Consider the following 24617-nt stretch of genomic DNA (forward strand, 5'->3'; position numbering starts at 1 on the left):
CCGCCTCACTTCTCTCATTTATTAGATTCTATAGTGAATTCCAAATTAAAAATAGCACCTCTTGAGTTTCTTAACGTTCTAATATTTTGAAACAAATCATATTCTGAAGTTCTTCTTTTTGCCCGTATTTACTAAGAAATCTTATTTTTTTATTATTGTTCTGAAACAGAACTGTGTAATATAAATGCAAAAATCGAAGCATGCAAAAAATTGCAAAAAATTATAATGTTGAGATGTTTAAAATTAATTGTAGTGATTTTTCCATTGTTAACTGGAAGAGTGGTCAGGTGCAGTAACTGCCAAATTGGGTTTTAAATCTTCTTAAATTTATGAAGCAAAACAAAACCTCAACTTCAGTGAGAGTTTTGCGAGGACCAGAATCATGCCCTGTGTCCTAAAGTAAATAATGAAGTGTAATTCTGCTGAGGCATCTGGATGGTGAGCTCCCACATCACTGCACGGGGAGGTCCTCTCTGCTCTTACAAAGACTTTCTCCCACACTTCCAGCATAGGTGTGAGAACTTATTTACATGAAAGCGTACATTAAATATTTACTGACATTTGCCTGGAATTCGTTTGAAATGTCGACTGTTCTGCTGCATCATGGGATGACACCGCGGAACGGGATGCTGCTCTTTGATTAGAACAGTGATTTGTGACTTTAGTGTTATGGCTGCTCTAGTTAATGACTCACTTTTGGGTGTATATAAAATGTGTTCTGTCGAGGGACCGGGAAAGCCTACATGAGATCAGACCCTAAGCATTTTCTTTCCTCTTAAAAAGCCCACAGACCCTCACAGAAGCAGTGTACTTCAAGTAAACACTGTGTGTGTTGGGTGTACTGTTGTTCTTTGCCTTCTACCATTTAAGCTAGGTCGGGCTGTTTCAAAGCAAGTAAAGACTGGATGAACACCTCCAAAGCCTCTTCATTCAGATTCACTTTCGAAGCCATTCATTTAGGAATTGATTGTTTTTCCTTCACAAGACACTGTGATACTCCACACTTTTCAAGAGAGAAAATAATTCAGAGAAACGTCAATATATTCTGTTATGTGAAGTTTAAAAAAATGCATAGTTACATGTAGCCGAGTTTAATATTTAATTGCGTGAAATTTATGTGGTCTATTTATTTGTTAAGCCTTGGGTGGGGAGGTAATTTGTTTTTCTTGTTATGCAACAGCTATTGTTCCCCTTCCACCCCAGGCACACGCACCATGGCACTCGCACCATGGCAGCCCCAACCAGCACAGGGAGAGGTGTTCTGCTTTAAAAGACATCCGACTGTAAATGTCAAATTCATAAATATTTAAACACTTTTCTTTCAATTTCAAGTCAAGGCTGACAGGACGCCTCTAATTAACCCTGGGCTCCGTTTCAGGCTGGGGCCTTATTGCAGGGAAGAATCAGGGGGTTAGGCGAGGTGGGGAAATCTGTGCTCCTGGCTAGAGGCAGCGGGGGCGGCTGGGGGGAGATGTGGGAGGAGGGAGGGAGCTGGTAACTAACACGTCGGATTAATTTTTACCCGCTTCATAACGTGACGTTCGGTCAGGCATCGAGCAGGATGAAAGGCCAGCGGGTTCTTCCAACTGCCTTGGGGACAGTGGGGGCTGTGTCCTGATGGGACGTGCCCGGGGGGGCCGGACCGGGCCACCCTCTGCGGTCCCGGGTGTCCCCAGCCAGGGGCCCGGGGACGCCGCCGGGGCGCGGCCCGGAGCTGGAGCCGGAGCCGGGCGATGGCACTTTGCCGGTGGTTCCTGCGGGACGGCGCAGGGGGCATCAGCCGCTCTTCCCGCGGTGTTTCCCGGGGAAGGCGTGGGAGCTGGCCGAGGTGTCCCGAAGCACCGGCCTCCGCAGGCAGGGAGGGGAGAGCGGAGTCTTCCGGGCCCCCGACGGCAGCGGCTCTGGAGCTGCTCCCCGTGAGGCGGGACGGAGGAAAGGAGTGGGAGAAGGGCTGGCGGCTCCGCGGCAGAGCCCCTCTCCCTTCCCTTTCCTTCCCCTGTTCCGACAGCCGGGCAGCGGGCAGCGGCCGTGCCCCTTGGCCCTTCGCCCCTGCCCTCCCTCGGCGGGGCCTCCATCTCCTCCCAGGGCTCGGGGCGGGCGTGGGCGCCGCTCCCCCTGGACGTGCAGGGCTTTTGCAAGCCCTCGCCTGCCCGAAGCCTGTCACAAGGGACACGGCTACTCCGACTCCCCCCGGGGCAGACGCTTGCCGAGGTGTAAGCAATGCCCCGCGGAAGGTTTCTAACTCTCCCATGTTTCAGGCTCCCGAGTGCAGCTGTACGTAGCACATATAGCTGTATGTCGTGGGGGGGCTTCGAGCAGTTCTTTTGTCAAGGACAGCCAGCTCCGGAGACGGCAGCCCCAGCTTTGCGGGGAAAACTGCCTGGCGAAGTTGGAGGGAACATCTAAAATCGCTCTAACTCCAGTGGGAGAGCCTGCCGCCCTTTCTCCTCTGAATATTTACTCGGGGCTTTTGACAGCACTTTGCTCCCATCATTGTCTCGTTTCTCCCTTTCCCCGTGTTCTTGATGCGGCTCTGTCACACAGCATCCAGAGCAAGAAAATCGTTTAAAACTGTAGTAGAGACAGCAGAGAAGTAAAGCACAGGAACAGTGCCCGAAACTGCCCGCCAGCCTCTTTCCTCCCGTCAGTACCCCTGAACCCACCCGGGGTCCGAGGCGGCCCGAGCCGCCCGATGAGCGGGGCCGGCCCGCGGGGGAGTCCGGGACTGGGGGCTCGTCCCTGCCTGGCCGATGCGGGGCCAAACACCGCGGCGAGAAGGATTAGCGTCCCGGGGCGCGGCGCTCGGGGAGGGGGCGCCGGCACTTCGGCGGGAGCCGCCTATTGAGATGCAGATCGCGACCCTTGGCCCCGGGAGGACGGGGCCTTTCAGGGAGATGCTAATGGAGAGCGCAGCAGCCCTTTACCCCCCGAGCCCGAGGCGGCGGGAGCGGCGAGACCGCGGCGGCTGCCGTCGGTGCTGCCCCTCCGGCTGTTCCCCCGCCCGGTGCGAGCCGAGGCCGCGCTCCCCCCGGGGCGGCCGGGGCAGGTGCCCGGCGGGGGCGGCGGCGAGGAGGCGGCTCCGGAGCCCCCCGCGGCCGGGGCGGGGTGGGGTGGGGGCGCAGCCCCCTCCTCCTGGTGGCTGTTGGGATTTGGAGGAGGGGCCGGCCGCCGTGCAGGGGAGGGGAGGCGGCGGGCGCGGCGGTGGCTGCGCGGACGCGGGCGGCACACGGCCGGTGGCCACGGCGAGCCCCGCGCCCGCCCCCCGCCGCCCCGCCGGGGCGCACGGAGCGGCGATCCTCCTCCGCGAGGCGCATCCAGGCAAGAAAATCCGGGAGTCTGACTGAACCTGCATTTCCATTAACTCAGCCTCAGCCCCGGCTAATCCGCAGCACTGAAGGCAAGGAGGCTAATTAATGACAAGCTTTTACAGTCAAGACCAGCGATAATTGCTTTGGTGGCCTTTATGATTACAAGATAAAAATGGACCGGGCCTGACATAAGAGCCACTGTGTACACTGCAAGACAGGAGGAAATTAAGAGCTGGCTAGCTGAATACGGAGCAGAAAATTACTAATAGAGGAGAGATAATGAATAGGCCGGCTAGGCATTCATGGGGAAAAATCCATTTTGTTACCACGCGAAATTAGGTGGTGGAAAGGAGTTTGCTAATTGTTCTCGTCTTGTAGCAACCAGGACTGAGGCAGGGGCGTGCTTTTCAATTCATTTCCCTGGTAATTGTGAAAGGGGGAATGCAGGCCAAATGAGTCTTGCTGCAATTTGCGCGCCTGGTCTTTTCATTTTCATGTTGCGTTTTTAATTGTTGCTAATATAGCTTATAATGAAGCTAATGAGGGGAAATTATTGTACAACTTTTTAGCACATGGAGACAAGTGAAATGCACTAGAAGGATTCTCTCCTATTGCTGCAAAAATAATAGTAATCTGGAGGAGTTTGGAACTATCGGGGTTTTCTTCAAGCCGCTTCCCTCTACAACAGACAAAAGGAAGGATCGCCACCTACTTTTCTTCCCCCCCCCCCACCCCGTTTTATTTTTCACTAAGAAAAAAAACAATACCGGATTTTCTCTTGCTGCGCCCCTCGCTGCCCCTGGCCCTGGAAGCGGTGCGAGGAGCCGCGGGGCGCTCCGCGGTGCTTGCGCGCATCCAGCGCCTCCGCCTCTCGGTAGTTAAGTGCGACCCGCCGGAGGGGAGGGCACGGAGCGGGGCACGGCAGCGGTTCTGTCCCTGCTTTGCCTCCCTGTTTGCCTCCCTCCCGGGCCGAAAGTTAGGGCGACCGGGTGTTCCCCCCGACGGGATCCCCGCTCCGCGCCGCTCCGTGACCGCGCAACTCAGGCGCTGCCTCTCTCTCCTCCCCTGCAGAAAAGCCACGTCCCGCCGCTCGCGCAGCGCGGGGAAGAGGCAGAGTCCGCGAAATTCCTCCTCCTCACCCTCCTGTCCCTCGCCTGCATCGCCGGGGTCCTGGCTGCGTCGGGGGTCGCCTACTGCCTCCGCCACCGCGCCCACCACCGCCTGAAGGAGAAGCTCTCGGCCCTGGGGGCTGACGCCGGCTCCGATGCGCCCGCCGCTTACCAGGTAAGGAGCCAGCTCTCCTCCCCCGGCCCTGCCCCGCTGCCCGCGGACCCCCGGGGGGGCCCTGCTCGCCTTGGGAGTCGCGGGGGTGGGTTCGTCTCCGACCCTTGCCGCCCCCGTTCCATTCATTGTCCCGCGGATTCCGTGCAGCAGCTTTTTACTACTGGGTATTAATCTTGGCTATTCTGGTAGCTGCTGTAAATTCGTGCCTAATTAGAAACATTAAAAAAAAAAAAAAAATGCAGCCCTTGCCATTGAAATGCTCAGAAAAATAACGTTAATATCCATAATCTGTCACCCCTGCCACTATTAATAACAAAAAATCTTTAACATTTATGAGGAATGGATTGCACGGTTATCTGAAGATGTCTCTCTTCTTGAGTAATCGACTTCTTCAAGGTCTGATATGAAAAGAGCCTTTGACCCGATCTGTTGCCATCTTGTGCCATTATTCAGATAAAATGAAATCTAATGCTGATAGATGGGAGGTAAACCAGGACTCGTTCTAGGAGAACAATGATAGCAGATGTGTGCCCAGTAATGCTGGAGGACTGCACTCAGCTTCTCGGAAATAAATCAGAAACCTCAAGCTTTCTCTTTCAGTTTCAAAAGTGTTGGGTGGAGAGACACTGTATCTTCCTGAAGTTTGTTTTAGATCATATGGCACTTATTTCTTGGTGTGGTAGTGCGTGTGTTACGGTCATATACCAGACAGCCCTGGTCTGCTATCCAAAAATATTTGGAGTGTGACCAGGAAAAAGAATCTGAGAACGTGTAAACATTGTCTCCGTAGTATCTCTGTCTGTTGTGCACCCATAGTGCCTCGCTAATGGCACTTTTCTGTCAAGTTTTATTTTACTTTCTTGTTCTGCTTAGGATCAGACATTCTGGCTTTTCTGTATCCTGGAGCTGAGATAGATTCAAGTTGGCAGCTGAGAGTCATATGGGAATAAACTCATATTTCCTCACAAAGTTTGGGTCTGTCTGTACCTCTTAGATGTTAAAGATGTAATGTATTAAGTATATCTCCACAAGGCTGAGTCTAGAGAGAATTAAGTACAGGATAATAAATATGAATGTTTCTTTAACCATTAGTATCTTCAGGAATGGTTTTGGTTTTCACTTTCAAAGAAATGTTTACTTTTAAAAAAATCATTGAATTACATCTTTGCGTTTAATGACTTCCAAAGCAAGACTGAGTGGGAGCAAGAGCATTTACTCTAGACAAAAAGAGGAGTGTTCTCTGGGATAAAGTATGAACAAAACAGCAGTTTATCAGTTTTGTTTGCCATAAATATTTTTCTTATTTCAATAGGTGAGTTGCTGTTGGCTTATTTAAAGTGCAGAAGCAATAGGTAGGCTTTTTTTTCCGTTTATTGTGAATACAGGAATTCTTAATTTTTTCGAAAAGCCCTCCAGGTTCCAAAACCACACTTGAAACTGAATTTGTGATAATTAACAGGACAATCTTCCTACTGACAGCTCTAATTAATAGTATCTGTAATTAAAATCGTGCCCTTCCAGCAGGAAAATTGTTTGAATTTCTTGGAGTGACCTTTTTTGCCATTTCTCCTGGGAGTGTAGTGGTTGATATTGATTTTATAATGAGCTCGGTTTGTTTAATAAGAATCTCTAATCCAGACACTAAATGAAATGTGTGCTTCCTTTTTTCTTCACAGATTTATATATATTTTTAAATCTTCATATTTAGATCTGAGAATGACATTTTCTGTTTTAAAAACAACAACAATGCTTCGAGGTTGCTGCTCAGTTTTTTCAATAGCAAGACTGTATTAATATTCTTTGTTCCTGACCTCTGGGCCCAGTCCTAACCACCTGACTTCTTAAACAGTTCCATTGGGTTTTCAGGGGAACTGTAGTCATGAGTGGGAGGAAAAATGTTTTTCCTTAAACACAAAGGTTTCTTAGAGCTTGGCTCTCTTCCCATGGAAGTAAATGGGAATTCTGCCATTTGTTTCAATGGCAGCAGTAGGAAGCCCTAGTACAGGCAGGCAAAATGCTCAGGCATTTTTGATGCTGCTAAGTAGCGTTTTATAAAAATGAATAACTGAGCCTGGGTATGTATATAATAAACTATTCACATGGATTTGAAGAGAAATAGGATTGAGCCTACTTGCATTGTCAGAATCGCCTTATGTTGAGCTGTGTTAACTGTAGTGGGTATCTGGTGTGATGCATGTTTTGGATAACATCAAATAGGTCTCAGAAAGGTATCCACTCTCTTTTCCCTCATCTTCTCTTGATACTTGTAGGGGGACAATGTAACCTGTATTAATATGGGAAAGGTGTCTTTCAAAACTGTACCTACTTGGTTCTCCTCTGTTATGTTTCCCAAGTAGCCACTCATTTAATTCAATGTTTTTAAAAATATGAAATATTTCAGGGGCTGCTGCCACTAGGCTTTAAAGCACAGTACTCCAATGTGTTGCTGCTTATAGCTGACATGACAATTCAGATTTATTTTTTTTAATTTGAAGGGGGAGAAATTGGTCGGTATAAAAGGGCCTTGTGGCCCAATGTGATTCAGGGAGAACACAGAAATATCACTTCGATTCACATGCTTCTCAAAATGTCAGTGGTTTATGTCTTCACATAAACAAGACTGACCTAAATTTTCAGCATTTAGCAGAAACATTTTTCATCCTAACCCAGTTCAGCCAGGAGAGTTCATTCAGGGTTTTACTCCTTCCTTACTCATCCTGTGAACTTTGAAGAGTTTTTTCCCCTGGCTGTTTTTTGGGGGGTGCTTGGGTTATTTTTTTTCTTCCCTTTCTGGTTTGTGCAGTGAAATGCCGTCTTGAGAAGGGGAAAACAGACAAACCGTATTATCAGGGAAATAGCAGGTTGGCTGCTAAGTCTCCCCCCCGCTACTGGAGGCGTAGCACTTGTCATGCAGCATCATCCTCCCTCAGGCACGAACACTCCTTACACTTAGCTACTAACACAAGTATCTCTTGTGTAACTGCATGAAGAGGGGACCTGTCTTAGGCAGGACAACGAGTACCGTATAAAAGTTGAAGCAGGCAAATTAAATCGCTGCAGTGCTCCTGATAAGTTGCCAAACCTGGTTGTTCAGGTGTTGGGTAAGGCAAGCAGCTGCCCCTCAAAGTGTTTGAAGTAGGGAAACCCTATTGAAAGACTAAGTCATGGGAGAAAGGACATATACGCAATTGCAACTTCATTTATCTTTGAATCACTAAACAACAGAATTGCACGCTGGTTTAATTAGACAGTAGCTGAGGAGCTTTTCAAAATTAATGGAAATAGCGTGTCTCATAAAGTGTTACGTTTTACACATAAAGGCGGACAGTTTTTGTGTCTCTCACAAGCACATCTCCTTGTCCTTTCAAACCACACGTGTAATGATTAGATAAGTCAGCGGCAGCATTCAGGGATGACTAAAAAGAGGCTCTGGGTGCCTCCGCGGAGCCCCCGCGCATGCGCGCACCTGCACCCCTGCTTTTAATTGTCGCTGGCGTTGCTTTGATCTTCTTTGAAAAGCAAGTTTAGCATTCTGCAAGCCCACTCTCTGGTCCAGGAGATTAGGGCAGAAGCGTTTTAGGAATTTTCAGCAGACGTTCTTTGATTTATTTCACAGCACTGAGCAGATTTTCTTCATGCACTTTGAAGACTTTGGAACATAACCCAGAGAAAAACGGGCATTCAGGCATCAGGAGCGGGCAGCAAACAGGGCCACTAAGTGCACATCTTACTTGTCACTGCTCCCATTAGCGAGCAATTTATTAATGTAATGAGTGTGTGGTAGTGACTGCTACGATTTAGGGATGCTCTGTTTGATTCAGGGTGATGTATTTGTGAGTCCAGCTGAACCCTGGCTTCTGACCCCTGTGTGGGGAACGCTGGGGTGTGCTTGTTAAATCATCAGCATATTTTATACTTTGCACCGCAGAACTTTCCTATGGGCGTGGTCTTCTGCATCACTGATAATGCTCAGCAAAACCTTGCCCATAATGGAATTAAAAGGCAGAAGTTAAAATGCTCTGAAGCTGGCTTCAGCAAGCTCGCCTTTTAATATTTTATGTCAGTAACATTCTTTTTAATTTTCCTTCATCTCAGCCAAAAGGACTTCCTCTAAAAAGTGAGGAGGAAAAGACCAAACAGTTTACAGTGAAGTTCTTTCTTAAACTGCCTGAAGTATTCAAGGTTACATGCAGATGGCTTACATCATCAGCTGTTTTAAAAACTTGTCCAATTACCTTGATTTGGCAGGCATATAATTGTAAATTATATGTTAAATTCTACATTATTACATGTATTGTATTATGTATAAATTATATATTCCTTTGTCAAATGCAGTCTTATTAATTACATGATCCTGCTGGATTCAAAGCCCCTAAGAACTTCTCTGTGCTCTTACAGATTTGATCCCGCTGGTATTTTTTATTAGGGATGTTAAGAACACACTAGTTGCTACAATTACAATAAATATTTTGCTGCAAATATTTTAAAAGGCTCCAGATGAAAGGATCTGCTGGAAACAAACCCTTTGCTTAACCATCATGCATGGTTTGTGTGTTTAAATACAGATAACTTATTACCTCTAATGTGGCTTAATATTTTACACTCTAGACTGAATTTCAAAAGCAAACTTGTTATTATAATATTAGACCTTAATGTTATACTAATATTGTATATCAGCTCCTTAGAAACTGGAATTTTGTGGACTAAGTAAAGGCAGGGGGAGAGGGAAAGGAAAATTTTCCTTTTTTCGTTTATTGTGTTCTCAGTAATATTCCAATTAACATCACCTTTAGTACGAAGGAAAGCCAGTAAACTGGGGATAATCCCTACCATAAAGTATTTATTGCCTTCTATATTTATAAAACTTAATTTTCAAGGACCCTTGTACATTTAAGCACAGAAGATATCACTGAGGATAAGGTTATTCAGTACATGAGTATTTAGTAAACATTTCAGAAGGAATACATTTTGTAAAGATTTTGGATAGATGAAAATTTTGCCTTAAGGCAGAGTGCTGTGAAGGGCTTGCTTGTGTTCTCTTCTGGGAAAACAAAGGGCATACTGCATTTTTAATCTTTTCTTTTCCTGTGTCCTTATTGAAAGAGGCAAAAAGAGATCATCTCGTGGCTGTGTAAAGCGACAGGACAAACTGTAATTGTTTGTGATATAACATACACGGCATGGTATATGAATTAGAACAGTGTTCTTGTCCGTTTAAGTCTGCTTATTGTGTATTACATGAACAATTTTGTCTCTGATTAGCATTTTGTCTCAGAATAAATTCTCAGGAACCTGCAGATACTTTGTATGTACAGTAGTTACATAAACCACTTTAAGGTGAGACAGTTTTCACAGTGTACAAAATATGTGTGACTACACAGAATTCACTGTAGTCGCACATAGCAAGTCTGGGACAGGAGAAAAGTCTGGGGGAGTGTTTCAAAGTGATTAGAAAGAAGAATTTGCCTTATGTTTAAACACTTCACTGAAGTCAGACAGCGGATGGCCAAAGCAGAATGAAGCAAAACATGATGTGTACAAATCGGATTTAACTTGTAGTCAGTTTTTTATCTGATTAGTGTTCAGACCTATCCACAATTCCTGTGGTGCAGTGGATTCTGTTTTTCCCTAACCTTGCTTCCTGTGGTAGCCGTCAGGTTGAGTTAAATGGTAGCAGTGTTCCAAATAGCATTCCAAAATACTATAAGAATTTATAAATCAGCAGAAATTTATCAAACTTGCTTGGTCAATAAATCAGGATACAAACCAATTGGGGTGTGTTTGAAATACTGCTCAATGAGGAATGCCCATCTTAAGGGCTGGAGCTTGATGGCAGAGATTTCAGAGGGCGCTTCTGGAAGTCTTTATTTGAGCTTGTGGTATGTGTCTCGAGGAGCAGGGCTCTCCTGTCACCTCCTGTCACCTCCTGTCACCTCCTGTCACCTCCTGTCACCTCCTGTCACCTCCTGTCACCTCCTGTCACCTCCTGTCCTTGCTCTGCCCCTCTGCTCCATGCACATAGCATGGCCGAGGGGCAGCCCTGGGAGAGCCACACGGGCCATAGGAAAGGGACCTACTGGGCTTATTACTGATGGCTCTCCTCCAGCCTTTTCCTACCTACTTGAATAACTTCTGTGAATTACTCAGTGCTGGAGAAATGGACTCGCCCTTACCAGAGAAGGTTTCACCTTCACAGCGCAGACCCTGGGCTGCTGCACCAGTGGCAGTGCAGCAACACCTAGGAGTAAAATACTCCTTATATTTTTACAGGTGTGGAAGGAAAATGAACCTATAGTCCTGGAGTCCTGGAGTGTTTGGATGAGAAGGTGCCATGCAGGTCTACATTTTCATAAAAAAACTATGTTTTTCAAGTAGTTGGCCGTTTTTCTGCATAAGACTAGTTCAAAGTGGCAGAGAAATGGTGATGCTGACCTTCTCCTCTTAGCCAGCTTTATTTGTTTTTCAAGAGTACTGTGTTTGAGCTTGGTGTTTAGTGAAACAAGGACAAATGTGCCCCAAGCATCCCACAGTATAATTTCTGTATATCTAGGATGTGAGAAAATGCTAAGTAAAAATAGTAAGAGATGAAATTAAGTTAGTGACTCATTTTTAATTAATGGGAAATCCAGAGTTCTTACCCAAACAGGCATTTCTTAGAAAATGTGCTGGAGGTTGCTCTGGACTTGCAGGCTGCATCTCGCCTGGTAAATTAAACCAGTAAATATTTCAAATGGTCTTGGCACCATTTCAGGTCAGGCCACCCAACTTTCCCCAATTTCTTAACAGAATAAGCACAAACAAAGAAAAAGAGATAAATGCACTCAACAGGCAGTTTTATTAATAATATGGCTATAGCCACCTGGTTTTAGAGGGTAAGAATTCCTGTTGCTTTTATTTGGCCTAACTCCCTGTCCTCAGGGCTCCTGCTCCTGAGGATCCAGCTCCTGAGCATTCTGCTCCTGCTTCAGAACTCCTTTCACCCATCCCTGTGGTGCCACAGGCTGTTTGCCAGCTGAGTGTGGGCTGGTTCTGGATAAGTACAATGGATTGTCTCCCCCTGGTAAATTGATTACATCCCAGTGCCTGTATGTTATAAAGAAGCCAAAGATAACCACAGCCTTGCCTAATGGGCTGGAGAGTATTTGATTTGCAGTCCCAGGCTGTACATCATCTCAAGTGTCCCAGTCTCTTTCTGGAATAACTATACTGTCTTCAGTGGCTTTTTTTTTTTTTTTTTTTTTTTTTTTTCTCTCCCATGTAATGTAGAGGATAATCAGGCCTGTCTTTCCTACACACTTCTACCCTTTTTTCTGTTTTAGGGTTTTCCTTTTTCTTTTTCAGCAGCTCTGTTATCATGTTTCAGATTTGACACATTCTTCTATTGTATATTCTCTGAATGCTCAGCAGCTAACACTGCAATCTGGCTCGCTGATCCTTTCATATTCCTCCAGAGTGCTGCACTGGGAGAAAAAAAAAAATACTTTTTTTAAAAGTTTTTAACTGGAGAGATTTGGATTTGGGTTTTTTCAGGATAAATCTTATACCTGGGCCTCTGAAAGGGAGTGGAAATAATTTTGTATGCATAAAGAACTGTGGTAGATGAGGTTTGTCCGTTCTTGTAGGACCATGTTGCCTGTGAGCAGGAACAGGTTGCAGTTTATCCTCTGCAGCCTGTAAGGTCTATAAAAGCATTCTTCCTACTGCTTGCTTCTTGGTACATCTGTTCCTCCTGCGCCCCAGTCTCACAGGGCGGGCAGTCGAAGGGAGGAGGAGCAGGGAATGCTGTGTCGCTCCCTTTCTCCTTCTCCCCACGTGCAGGGAGGCTGTGCCGTGCTTGGCTGTGTGCGCAGAGCAGGTCTGTGTCCTGCCCACACCACCAACACCTCACCTCCAAGGGCCTTTGTCCCTCCTGCACCGTGTTGGTGCTTCCCCTTTGGAAGGGTTTGAGGCTGACCGCAGCCACCGGGGGTTTTCCTCTGGCCAGCCCATGCAGGTGTGGGACGGTTTGTGCTGCTTTGTGGGATGAGCTGAGGTGAGTCTCAAATCCTCCACTTTCCTCTGCCTGCAGGGACTCTCGGAGGGATGTTGCCAAGTGGAAGGTTCAGAGTGGACTGCAGTTTTGCTTGTTGGATTGTGATACAAGCTTTGAGATAAGGTTGGGTAGAACAGGCTGGGGCTCTCCTGGAGCAGGGATGCTCCAGTCTTCTTAAGGGCACAAGTGAGAGGCGTCATCCCAAAGGGCCTCCTGACAGGTGAGGGCAAGGAGATCCATGGAAGGCCTGTGTGCTGTGCTACAACAAGTCAGACATTGAGGATGTCATTTGTGTTGGCTGGACAAGAGGCCAAATTTCTTTCCTCTATACAGAAAAAAAGCTCCAGCTCCAGGGATGGGGGCCTTCTATCCAAGATATTTTCTTTCTCTTGTAATTTCGTGCATAACAGAGATCTAAATTTCTTTCTAGCAGTTTAGAGAACTGTAAAAGACAACCTGAGTGATTTAATGCACACCAGCAAGGCGTGATAAAAGACTGAGACAGCTCACCCAACTTCTTTGTTCAGGGGTTTTTTTTTTGTGACTTGTTCTAAGCTCTAATAGCATCTGTGTCTGTCCCTGTACTTTAATTCAGTTGGGGCATTCCTGCAGCTCTTCCCAGTCCAGTTCAGGCTCCCAGCTTTCAGTTTTCATCACTTGTATTCTTTGCAAACAACCAAATCAAGACTGAAGAAGGGAGACTGTAAAAAAATGTTCCTAAAAGCTAAATCCTTCAAAGAAACAAAATTAATTTGGAGAGTGAGAGAGAATAGCTTTTGAATAGGAGAAAATCAAATTTAGGGTAAGTGGTTTATCCAGAGGAGAAAATTCATGAGGTTTTCTCTAGCTTTGTTGACCAGTTTCTGTACTTTTTGCTAAAGAAAAATGAGTGATGTTTTATTGATGGTTGCTTGAGATGACTGCATTCTGAACAAGCACAGATTTTGGTCAGGGCAGTAGTTTTTACACATTTCTGATCTTTCATACTTGAAAAACACTGTTGATTTTCGGTGCAGTTTTTATTTTTCTGTTTTCCTGTCTAGTTGACATAGTTGCAGGCTTCTTGATGATTCCAGCTTTTTCCTTTTACATAGGACTGCTGTTGTTTTGCAGAACCACATTCTGGCAGCCTCTCAAGAGATCTCAGAAATGGCTGATCTTGCTCTCCAAAGTGAGAACAGCTCAACATTATCCTGATAAAACTCACTTTTGGTATTGGGATTACGTGCTTAGCTTGGCTGGTTGAAATCACTCTTTTTCCCCTCATCACGTGTGGTCTGACCTGGGGAGCTGTGCAAGGGAGGTTTGTCCTTGGTCACGCTGACAGCAGCAGAGGTGCCTGGTTTGAAGTGGGCTGCACTAGAGCCCTAAGGGCCAACACCACCCATTTTCTGGTACTGCTGGTCTCAGCATCCCCCTGGTCCTAAGAAGTTATTTGGGGAGAATATTCGCGTTTTGGAGACACTGATCTTGCCCACTAACTACTAAGAAAAGAACGAGGGAAAGATGAAAAGGTAAAATTCGCTATGTTGGTGCTTTTCTGACAGCGTGGGGAAAAGAAACTTGGATTTTACCTTTTTTTAGTTTCTCAGCTGGAGTTCATTCTGGCTTTCTGGGAAAGAAAAGTGCCTCGAGTGGAATGAAATGGTGTGATTTGCTGGAAGAGGTTTTGCTGCAGTGGCTCACAGCACAAGATGCCAGTTGCTGGTTATTTACATCAGATAGAAGGAGAAATGTGATGGAGCTGAGTGTATTTTTGTGAGAAAAACAATGTACACAAGTTTATCTTATATAGGGAAATTATGTCATACATCTCCCTCTGTACTGTGTGGTAACAATATGTATGTATAGTAACATGGGAATTTGAGCATGTAAATTCTGTGTATTGTGACCCCCAAGAACAAAAGAAAGAACTGCAGTTCCAAGTTAACCTCACTGGAATGCACTTGGGTGTGAAGTTAAATCATCTATAAGGGCTGCCTAGCAAGCTATTCCAAATTTCAGCTTCTTTTTGGAGTTCTGGGTCAACTCAATTGCTCTGCAGGCATTGTTAACTACGAATTCTGTTTGCTTCTTTGAGGGCTTTAGAAGTTAATTAAGTATAAATCAATGCTCGAGGCTTCTGCGAGTGCTGGTCACTCCATCGCCAAAGAGACAACGCAGAAATGGAGGGAGCAAGGGAAAGGTGACAAGAATGATTAAGGGCATGGAAAATTCATATGAAGAGAGATTGAAAAGACAGATTATTTCTTCTAAAACAGTAGCAAGTAGTAGTATAGAAAAGAAAAAAAAAAAAAAAAAGGTATATAGAATGAGAAACTGAAGAAAGAGTAAAACTTTTGTTTTGCCTTTGGCCAAGCACTACAGGGCAAAGATTTTCTGTTATATTAAGTATGTAAAATAAAAGATGAGTAGAAGAAAAGCTATCAGCAGAACACAACTGCAACAAGCAACACTTTCTGCAGAATGTTGTTGATGCACAAGCTGTTAGCAGGTATCTCAAAAACCAAAGGAGCCTCATGAGAAAAAATATTCTGTGATAAAACATCTAATAATGTTTTAGAAGATGCCAGTAGCTTCATGCCTCAGGTCTTAAAATAATCCAGGTATGAAGTGTTGCCATTGAAGAAATGGGCCAACTTTGAACTTATCCTCCTGTGCTGTTCCTTTGGTGCATCTTGCAGACAAACTGGTGCTTGGTGGAGAGGTCCAAGGGGGAGCAGTGACCCCCTGTGCTTGTATGGGTTGGGAAAAAAAAAAAAATCAGGAACCTCAGTAAAGGCCAGAGAAGTCTTTGAATTTTCTCTGAATGCAAACACACACATTAACTAATCCCTTGCTGCTGCTCCTGGGTGTTTAGTGGAACTCGTGCCATGGGATAGGTCAGGGACAGTGGAAAGGGCTGCAGCTCTCTTCTGGCCAGGGCACAACACTGACCCAGCTGAGAGCACAGCTGTACAGAGAGACGTGGGGCAGCCCAAGAGAAATTGTGCATTTTGGCTGTTGTTGCGTGTTTTTTTGTTGTTGCTGTCTTCTCCACAATATGAGGTCTCTATCTCTGACCATCAGTACCAAGAATTAAATCCCTGTTAGTTTTTCCAATATCTCCTATGACACTAATGCAGTGAAAGTATAGAAATATTGAGCATTTTTTTAATCCTTGAAGACTTCTGTGACGTGTGATAGAAAGAATGTCTGTACTCAGAGACACGAGGAAACTCGTACATACTGTTTTTTCCTGTAGTTTAATAGGGTGTCTCTGTATTACTAAAGATTTGTCTCTTAATAACCTACTGTGACTTAGTAGCAACTTTGTTCTTTATAGATCCTTTTTTAACACTTGTGCACTAAATTTGCATTTGGTCTTCCTAGCAGAGCTGAAGAGGGATTTAATATTTTTTTTCAGTGGAGAATGGGTGAAAAGCAGTGAGTTTAGTTTTCAAATCAGGAAGGAGTAATGACTGGCAATTTTGACTGTCATGATAGATGATACAAAAAAAATGTTATCACTCATGGCCATCTTTGGTAAATACTTCCTTTATCCTTGCATCACCTCTGGTGTATGGCTGCTTTCTGTGGAGAAAAAAAAAAAAAAAAAAAAAAAAAAAAAAAAAACAGAAAGTATTTGAGGTTTTTAGGACTTTCCCTCTTTCTCTGACTGCTTTTAGAAAGTGTTACCATGAATGCAGTTACACAGACTTAGGGAGAAGCAATACTCATCTTTGCAGTGGGGTAAAATAACATTTTTAGACGTAAACCAGTGGCTATTTTGTTTCTCTCCAGGCTGGAAGTGCACGCTGAGTCCTGCTGGATGCTGGGAATTCTTATTTCTAGCAGAAATGATCTCCTGTTTTCAGTCCTGCAGGGCAATAAAATAGTGGACTACACAGCCTTAATGTATAGCTTTCCTGAGAAACTACAGCTGTCTTGGGACTGCATTTTTTGCCTACTTTGGGCCCCAGGCAACTATAAACGCTGGGAGTGAGAAAGGAAACATTTGTGGCAGTTATCTTTAAGAGCGCTGGCATCTGCTGGAAGCTGCTCGGGCTTTGGGTGGGTTAGACAAAAGTCAAAATACATGATGGATTTGCGCGTGGTTCTGCAGAGCCTTTCAGGTTAATTCCATTGTTGCTTTGGTTTATTTGTAACCCATACTGTGCTGTGTGGCTCTTGCTGTGCAAGAGGTGAATTCGCTGTGAATTTTGCGCATTAAGGAGCAGCTGTGCCCTCGTGAGCATGTATTAGAGTTAGTTAAGATGAACAAAGCATGGCAGAGGTGAAGTTCGTTTGAGATGTCATTTTTTTTATCTCTCTGGTTACTCCTTTAAGAAGTCTTTCCTCTTTCAGCTTCATACTTGCCATATTCTCATATACCCATAAAAACGTTACATGCAGGCACAGCTGAAATGTGGGAAATGCACTTTAGAAACCAGCACTGACTGAAAGCACTTTTTTTTTTTTTTTGGAGGGGGGGAGGGGTGTGTTGCAGGTAGGTCAATCTTATGTACCATCACTTCCAGAATTGCAGTTGTCTGAACGGCAAAGTCAGTAAAACTCTGACATTGTCAGGAACAACCTGGAGGGGGAAAAAAAAAAAAAAAAAAAAAAAAGTGTGCTTTTACACCAGCAGATCTCAGGTGCCTTCAGGTACACAGTTTGCAGATATATCCTGTTGGAAGCAGACACTGATTTCCTTGGAGTCGTCCAGGTTGTCCCTTTAAATTCTTAGGGAAGCCACCATGATGTCATCATGCAGGGAAGATACTCTTTCAAATCAATCTAAAGAATCAGGACCTTCCTTTGTGTGTCCCCTGTTGGTGAAGACCGGGGTGCTGCAGTCCTGTTTAATCCAGCAACTGTTTCACAAAACTTTTAGAAATAAAGGCTCTAAACTGTCACGCAGCCCCAGTCAGTGGTCTTTTGTATTTTTGTATAGGAAAACATTGCTCAGCCGAGTAACCTAAACATGGTTCTTCATATTTCACTGACCCTCTGGAAAGCAGTATTATCTCCAAAAATACATGTGCTTTCCTGGCATGGATTGCAGGACAATATTATCCTTATTTCAGAGAAATATCATTAGACCTATGCTGTCATGTCTTCCTTGGCAGTGTGAGCCATGTAGGAGGTGTCTGTCTCCTTCAGGAGCTTCTGGACTATTCAGATTACTTCATTGTTAAGAGGTTGCTGAAAGAATGAAAGGGAAAATATCTTCTCCAGCTGTATTGCATATACAGCACCTTTGGATCTGTGCAAGCAAGGAATTTTAATGTCTGCTGGACACTTGGAGATGAGTACAAGACCATGATAGCATTTAGTTTGATTTGGTAGGATAAGACTGTGCAAATGTTTGAACTTAAGGAGAGGGAATAAAACAAAGAAATTTAAGGAATTTAAAAAAAAAAAAAAAAAAAGGAAAAGTCATTTTCCATTTAAAGTTACCCATGTTTTCTTTGCCTTTCCCTTTCTTCATGGCCTCGACTTTCTTTGTGTACAGGAGGAAAAGGGAATCGAAATTACATGAGTCATCACCTGGAGACACACACTGTGATAAAATAATTGAAATTTTAAGTTTCACAGGCCGTAATCAACTTCGAGGTTTTGTTAGGAGAATGATTCTCATGTCTGTATTTGGCTGTGATGCTCTCAAAAAGAAACAGCATTCCTGAGTTTTAGATGATTTAAAAATCAAACAAAGCAATCCCCCCTTCCCCGGTCCCAAGGTTCGGAGTTATATTCAGATATACAAAATGTGGTACAAGAGGGCAGATAACAAACTGAACTGGATACATGAAGACTGCCCTGACAATCAAAGAAATGTATTTTACTTTCTTCTTTTATATATATATATATACATATATATACATATATATATATATATATATATATATATATATATATATATATATTTTTAATTTCTGCTCCTCCCAAGAGCTATCAGATACAAGTCGAGAAAAAAACGACTTGTCCAGAGTATGGATGTGTAATGTTATGTTTGATGCTGTGTCTTTCAAATTATTACTCTCGAACAATATATACCTTTATCCCTTTTCTGAAGGGCCAGAGATATCAGATATAGTTGCCTTTTCTGATAACGATAGAAAATGCACATGCAGATATTCCACATAGCTGGAAAGAGCTCTTTTATTCCTGGACAAAAAGCATGCTAAAATTAAGCAAAAGCTTACAAGTATGTTTCAATAACTCAAAAGTAAATGGTAATAAAGCTGTAATTATCCCCAAAGCTACAAATACAGTAAATAAGTTAAAGTTAAATTTATAACACCTGCAAGCTTATCAAGTATGCAAAGGCAAAACAAAGGCAGCCAAATGAGTTTAGCTTCACCCTGTAGTAAAACTAAGCAAATTTAGTTAGAGAATAATGGTGTTTATAGTCCTAGATTCATTTGTTAAAAAAAGAACTTACCTTATTTTTTCATTTTCTAAATCGTATTGTCTTATGACTCTATCCATCGCAGAACAGTGAAATCCAGGTTGTACATGCAGACCTTAGCTCATCCTGTGAATAATTCCTCCTAAAAGGGAGAATGAGACTACTGTTAAATTAAGTATATTAAAGCTGAGAGGGGAAAAAAAAGGCATTTTAAAGGTCTTATTCCTTCATACCTAACATATAGATTACATATATTCTTAATCTTCATTATACATTTTATTAAGAGGTGTAGCCTTGAATCATTTAGACTTAAGCGTCAGCGTTTTAATTTAAAATTTCTGTGAAATATGTTCATTTTACATATAAAATTAACACAGCGCTCTTGTGATCATGCCTGCTTAACCAGATTTGTTTGTTGATTGATAGAATATTAGGCAGGTCAGGTTGGAAGGGCTTGGTGTACACTCAGCTATCACTTTTAATAAACAGTAATTTCTTTGTTTAGTGTCTCTGCATTTTCTTAATAATTATCCATGGAAAGCTTTCTTCTCTCCTATATTTTGCTAATTCTACAATAATTGTGCCACACTTGTTTCTCTAACTCAAGTGATTTCCATTTTAATTTGCTAAACAAAATATTCTTTAAGGCATGGAAGTGTTAGTCCTATTTCCTAGACTTAATTTTTGATTTTGTGCAAATTTTGGGATCAGTTAAAAAACAGATTATTTTCATTGATCTATAGTAATGAAATTACACTTCTTTTTCTAAATAAACTAAAAAGTTGACATTTCCCTCAGATCCCAGATCTCTTGGTAGTCAGATCCGAGGTGACAGTGGCTGTGGAAGAAGAGCAGTGTTTTAGATACGAAGCTACTTTCGTTGGCTTTGTACTGAACATTTATCATGCTCCTGGTACCAGCTAGAAGAGAATGATTCATGTGCTGTGGTCACTGGCTGGATTTGGAATACCTGAAGGAATTGCTTAAAGGATTTTCATTAAGTATTTGCAATTCTCCTCTCTGGAGGCAGTGTTGAGGTGGAATGGCTTGTCTTTAGTGACTGCAAAGCTGAGGTGAGCATTGGCCATCTCTTAACTGGGATGCTCCAGTCAGCTCTCCTGCCTGTGCTGTGTCACCCTGAGGTTCTTAAATGCCATTTTTCCAAATAAAGCAAGGAAAAAGATTCAGTATTACCCATTAGCCTTAGTTACATCTGCTTTTTAGTTCTATGGTTACCTGTACTCATAATCCTTACCAGGGCGTATACTTATACTTCTAAAACCAAACATTTCAGTAAACTGTGTGGCTTCAATGGATTTTACAATTTGCTTAAGTGGATTTTCCAGTAGACGACAGGTAGAAATTCCTGTGAGTTCCCTTTTGCTCTCTTACCCTTCTGTGACACCAGTGGTTGCTGTTCATTGCAAAGCCACGTGGCAGAAGATGCAGCTCCTGTCACTGGCTGGTGACCCTTGTGCAGGTAAGCAAGTCACATCTCCAAACCAGCCTGGGCAGGTATCTGGGGGCTCCATTTCTGAACAGACTTGTCATGATGCCTTCTTGTTTTGAGAGGAGAGTTTCTTACCTCTTCAGGTTCAGAGACCCTCCTAACAAAGACTGGCTGGCAGAGACTGGTGGCAAGACTGGCTCCCAGTCGTGTCCAGGAGGTGCAGCGAGTCTCTTAATGTCCTTCTTTGAATGGGATAAGTTACATTTATGCTGCAGAGTGGCTCATTCACTAGTGGTGTGAATGAATTCGAGACTCTATTTGTTGTACCTGAGGAAATAGTTGCAGTTCGTGCTTCTCCCGGTGTCTGTGTGGACAGCCAAGTATTAGGGACGTTTTAGAACCTCATCATGAAGACAACTGGGGGGTTTCCAAGAATACTGTTTATGGTTTGTTTAAGGTTATCAATTGTGTGTCAAATAAAAAGCTCACTGCAGATGATCACCGTGCAGTACTTTGAACTCATTTAACTCAACATTATTTACAGAATATTTATCTTGGTTATGGCAGTTTTTGTCATACAGCGATATTACTTCTCCATTACGTACTGCATGTGACCACCATATAAGTTTGATAATAAATGTTGGGAAATAAAAAACAGAGTAAGTGCCTCAGTATGATAGCAATTCCCATGTGGTGGGAAATAATGTCATAAACTTCAAATTACCTTTTAAATAAATGTTTATGTCCAACCCATCCATTAGATCATAGCCTGAAGGTCAGGAGGATCATTTCTTCATCTTTCACTGTATGCATTATGGTTGCTTTTTTAGGTGTAAATGATGTTTTTAAATGAAGAATGGATCTCGAAGTATACACAAACAATGGCTAGACATTACTGAGTCGCAGCATGGCAGAAATAGCCTCAGCCACTCTGCTAAATATAGAAATGCAGCAGTAAATTGAATTCATTTTTAGAAAATATTTTTAATGGCTGAGGCAATAAAGAAATACAGTTCATGTCTTTCTCACAGTATGAAGCTTTGACATTTTAGTCAAGTTTGAATTCTAGTTGTGGTTTGGTAAGTGGCTGATTTGCAGAATGCTTGTGAGAGTGAAGATTTTGGAGGGGAAGGCAGAGTATACCTGAGCATGCAGAGGAGTGCCCAGGTAACAGATATTGTGTTTATGAGGGTCTGAACCAGCTAGGGCTCTGTGCATTTGTGAGGAGATGCCAGCTCAGTAAGTGCCATGGGATGGTGTGAAACACCCCCCCCTGAGACCCCACTACTCCCAATGCCTTTCCTAGGAAGGGAACGTTGATGACCCATCTCGAGGCCAAATCCCACGTAAAGACATTTCCCTGCTTTGAGCTGCGGGTCCTTTGTCCGTATGTCCTGGAGGGACCCCTGTGGCTCCCCAGAACACCCCATGCATCAAAGCTTTTATGTGTGGCGGTCTGGAACGTGTTATCCCTGCGGGGCGAGCCTGGAAACCCAAGTGGGAGCTGGAATGGTTGGGCTAACAGAGAGGTGGCTTTGGAGAAGCAGGAGCTGGAGCTGTCCTGAGGTGGCTGATGTGTGTGAGGGGAGGGGGCTGCGTCCTCAGCCACGGCTGGGCTGGATGGGAGAGGGGGAAGGAAGAGCTGTCAAGGGATGTCAGGATGATCTGGAAATAAATTCAAACCAAAAACTTCTGTTTACAGGCAGGGGAAAACCCATTGTGATGGAGATTTAAAACTGCAATCAAGAAATTTAGTGGGTTTTTTGCTTCAGCTATGATTTGACCTTCCTGTTTACATGAAACGTTTTTTACGGCAGAGTGTAGTGACGTGGTTGCTTTGTTTGAGGTATTTGACAGTTACAGCAGCTCTGGGAATAATTGGTTTGGTTCTATATATGTCAGGAAAGAAATATGTTAATATTTGAGATCAGGTACATTTTTTTCAACGTATTTAAATTTGTTATGTTTCTCAACTTCACCTTCTTCCACGAGGACCATGAACATATTAAACTTAATTTTAAAACATTTCTTAGTAACATATTAAATACTTTATGTCCAAAAAGTTCTTTTTGGTTAGAGGTTAATCTATTCCAGAACCAGTTGTCTATAATACTGTTTCTTTTGTCATTATAATTCATGTAAAAATGGTACATGAATTTCTTAGAGATCGCTTGATCTCAATTCTTTTTTGTTAGCAGCGCTCTATAATCCTTTCCACAGCAACCACTTGTAAAAGCAGAGGATTATGACTTGAGTCAGGATATGAACAGCAGGAACAGATCAACTTAAAAACAAAGATCCTGTTTGAGTACAAATGCTATTGTTAGCACAGAGTTGGGGTGAGTCAAGTGGCAGGATGTCTATTAGAATATAATAAATTCATATCAACGCCACATGGCATGCTAGCCAGAAGACACATCCTTCTAGCAGTTATGTGATAGACTTCTTATTTTTATACCTTTACTTATTATGCTTTTGCTTAGTCCAGTAAACCATTCCCTCTGGGAATGGTTGATACCTAAACATCTGAGCAGCTTTTTGGTTTTCTGTAGATTTATTTTTCTGTCTAAAAAGTTTCCGCTGTGTTATACTTTTCCCAAAATCTGCTAAAAGCAGGGATTTGAAATTACACTACTGCAAGGTCATTCTGAGGTTAGTAATCGTCATTGTGGACTGTTGCTATCTTTTCTTATGAAGTGTGTGATCCTCCAGAGAAAAGGAGAAAAATAGATTTTTTCTTTGTTCCTGTATTTAAAAATAAGAGATACAATGACGTATTTTCCTTTATTAAGAAGTCTTGTGTTTAATACTGATAGTTTAACTGACCTAACACTGATGTCTGTGACTCAATTAAATGCATTTTTGAAAATTAATTTATTTTTCTAATATTTTTCATATTAAGGTTAGTAGGAAACTACAAAAGTACCTAGTGACAGAATACATACTACTCTAGTGTGGGAAACCCCTACCTTTGGTAAAAATTAGGAAAACTCTTTCATGGCCTAGACAAAATTAATAAATACACAAAAATGCAGTGATGGAGTCAGGTAGTAATGGCATGACTGATGCCATGTAGTAATCTCTGCTTCCCAAGCTTCTTTTGACTGCATTTTTGTAATAGACAGTGAATTATGTCCTTTTTATAAATTATACTAATTTCATCTGTGTATCCTAATTTGTATATGCATACATACATTTATATACACACACACACATGTTGTATTAAACACCATCAAATAGTAATAGTCCACATAAGCATTTCTAATGGCAAGTAAGACAAGTTTGGGCAGAAAAGAATATTTGAAGGTGCTTTAATCATTGTCATATGGTAGCAAGAGGAGGCTCTTGTTAGCACATGACAGTGTGGTGACATTGATAGACATCAATACAGTGGTTTCAGGGAGTTTGTTTGAATGCTTGCTGCTGCATGGATTAGGATCCCCCTTCAGTGTCCTAAAGTTTGCAACGTTAAAAAAAGCCCCAAACATAGTCTTAAGTTATATTTTGAACTCCTGTCTGAAAAGAAGATTTTATTGCAGTTGATAGATAATGGTTTTCAGATCATCCTACTGATGGCTCTTGGGCTGCAACTAAATTATCAATGAATAAGAAAACAGAAGCCATGGCATTCCAATGGTATGAATTTTTCAGCCTGTATTGTTTTGTTAGCCTGAGGCAAGAGATTGTGCTCTTAGTACTCGTCTGTGCAGAATGAGTAATCTGAGACAAATGTGTACCCACACCATGTGTGCAGCGTTGCCACATCCTATAGACTTGTCTGTCTCATTGTGTGGCACAGGCAGCCAAGGACCTCTCATGGTCAATAGTCATATGTTAAAAAAACAATCACTTTATTACAATGTCTGTGATCTCACCACCACAGCTGATTCTAACAGCATTACAACATGACACTGTAACTGTGGGTCTGCTCATTCTGTGAGAATTAGAATTTTATACTATCAGGAGTTGGTTTTACCAGGAGGATTTTCTGTTACCTACCCAGAATTCTGTATATTTGCACGAATTCTATGCATGAGAGCAACTGAAAATACGTATTCCCAGTGCTATCTATTTTGGTGTTTCAACATGACTTGCATTAGTGTGTGTGATAGCTTGAATTTCCTTTCTTCGCCAAAGCTGCTTAAACAA

General features: G+C 43.0%; 1 protein-coding gene across 1 annotated transcript in view; it reads left to right on the plus strand.

The window, feature by feature from the left end:
* The window catches only part of PTPRN2 (protein tyrosine phosphatase receptor type N2), a 637318-nt gene that overhangs the window by 526617 nt on the left and 86084 nt on the right, over positions 1–24617 (plus strand). The window contains exon 13 of the mRNA XM_040062696.2: positions 4380–4592. Coding sequence (XP_039918630.1) covers positions 4380–4592 — 213 coding nt within the window. The remainder of the gene's footprint in view (positions 1–4379; positions 4593–24617) is intronic.

This window comes from Hirundo rustica, chromosome 1, assembly GCF_015227805.2.
Source record: "Hirundo rustica isolate bHirRus1 chromosome 1, bHirRus1.pri.v3, whole genome shotgun sequence".
NCBI classification, from domain to species: domain Eukaryota; kingdom Metazoa; phylum Chordata; class Aves; order Passeriformes; family Hirundinidae; genus Hirundo; species Hirundo rustica.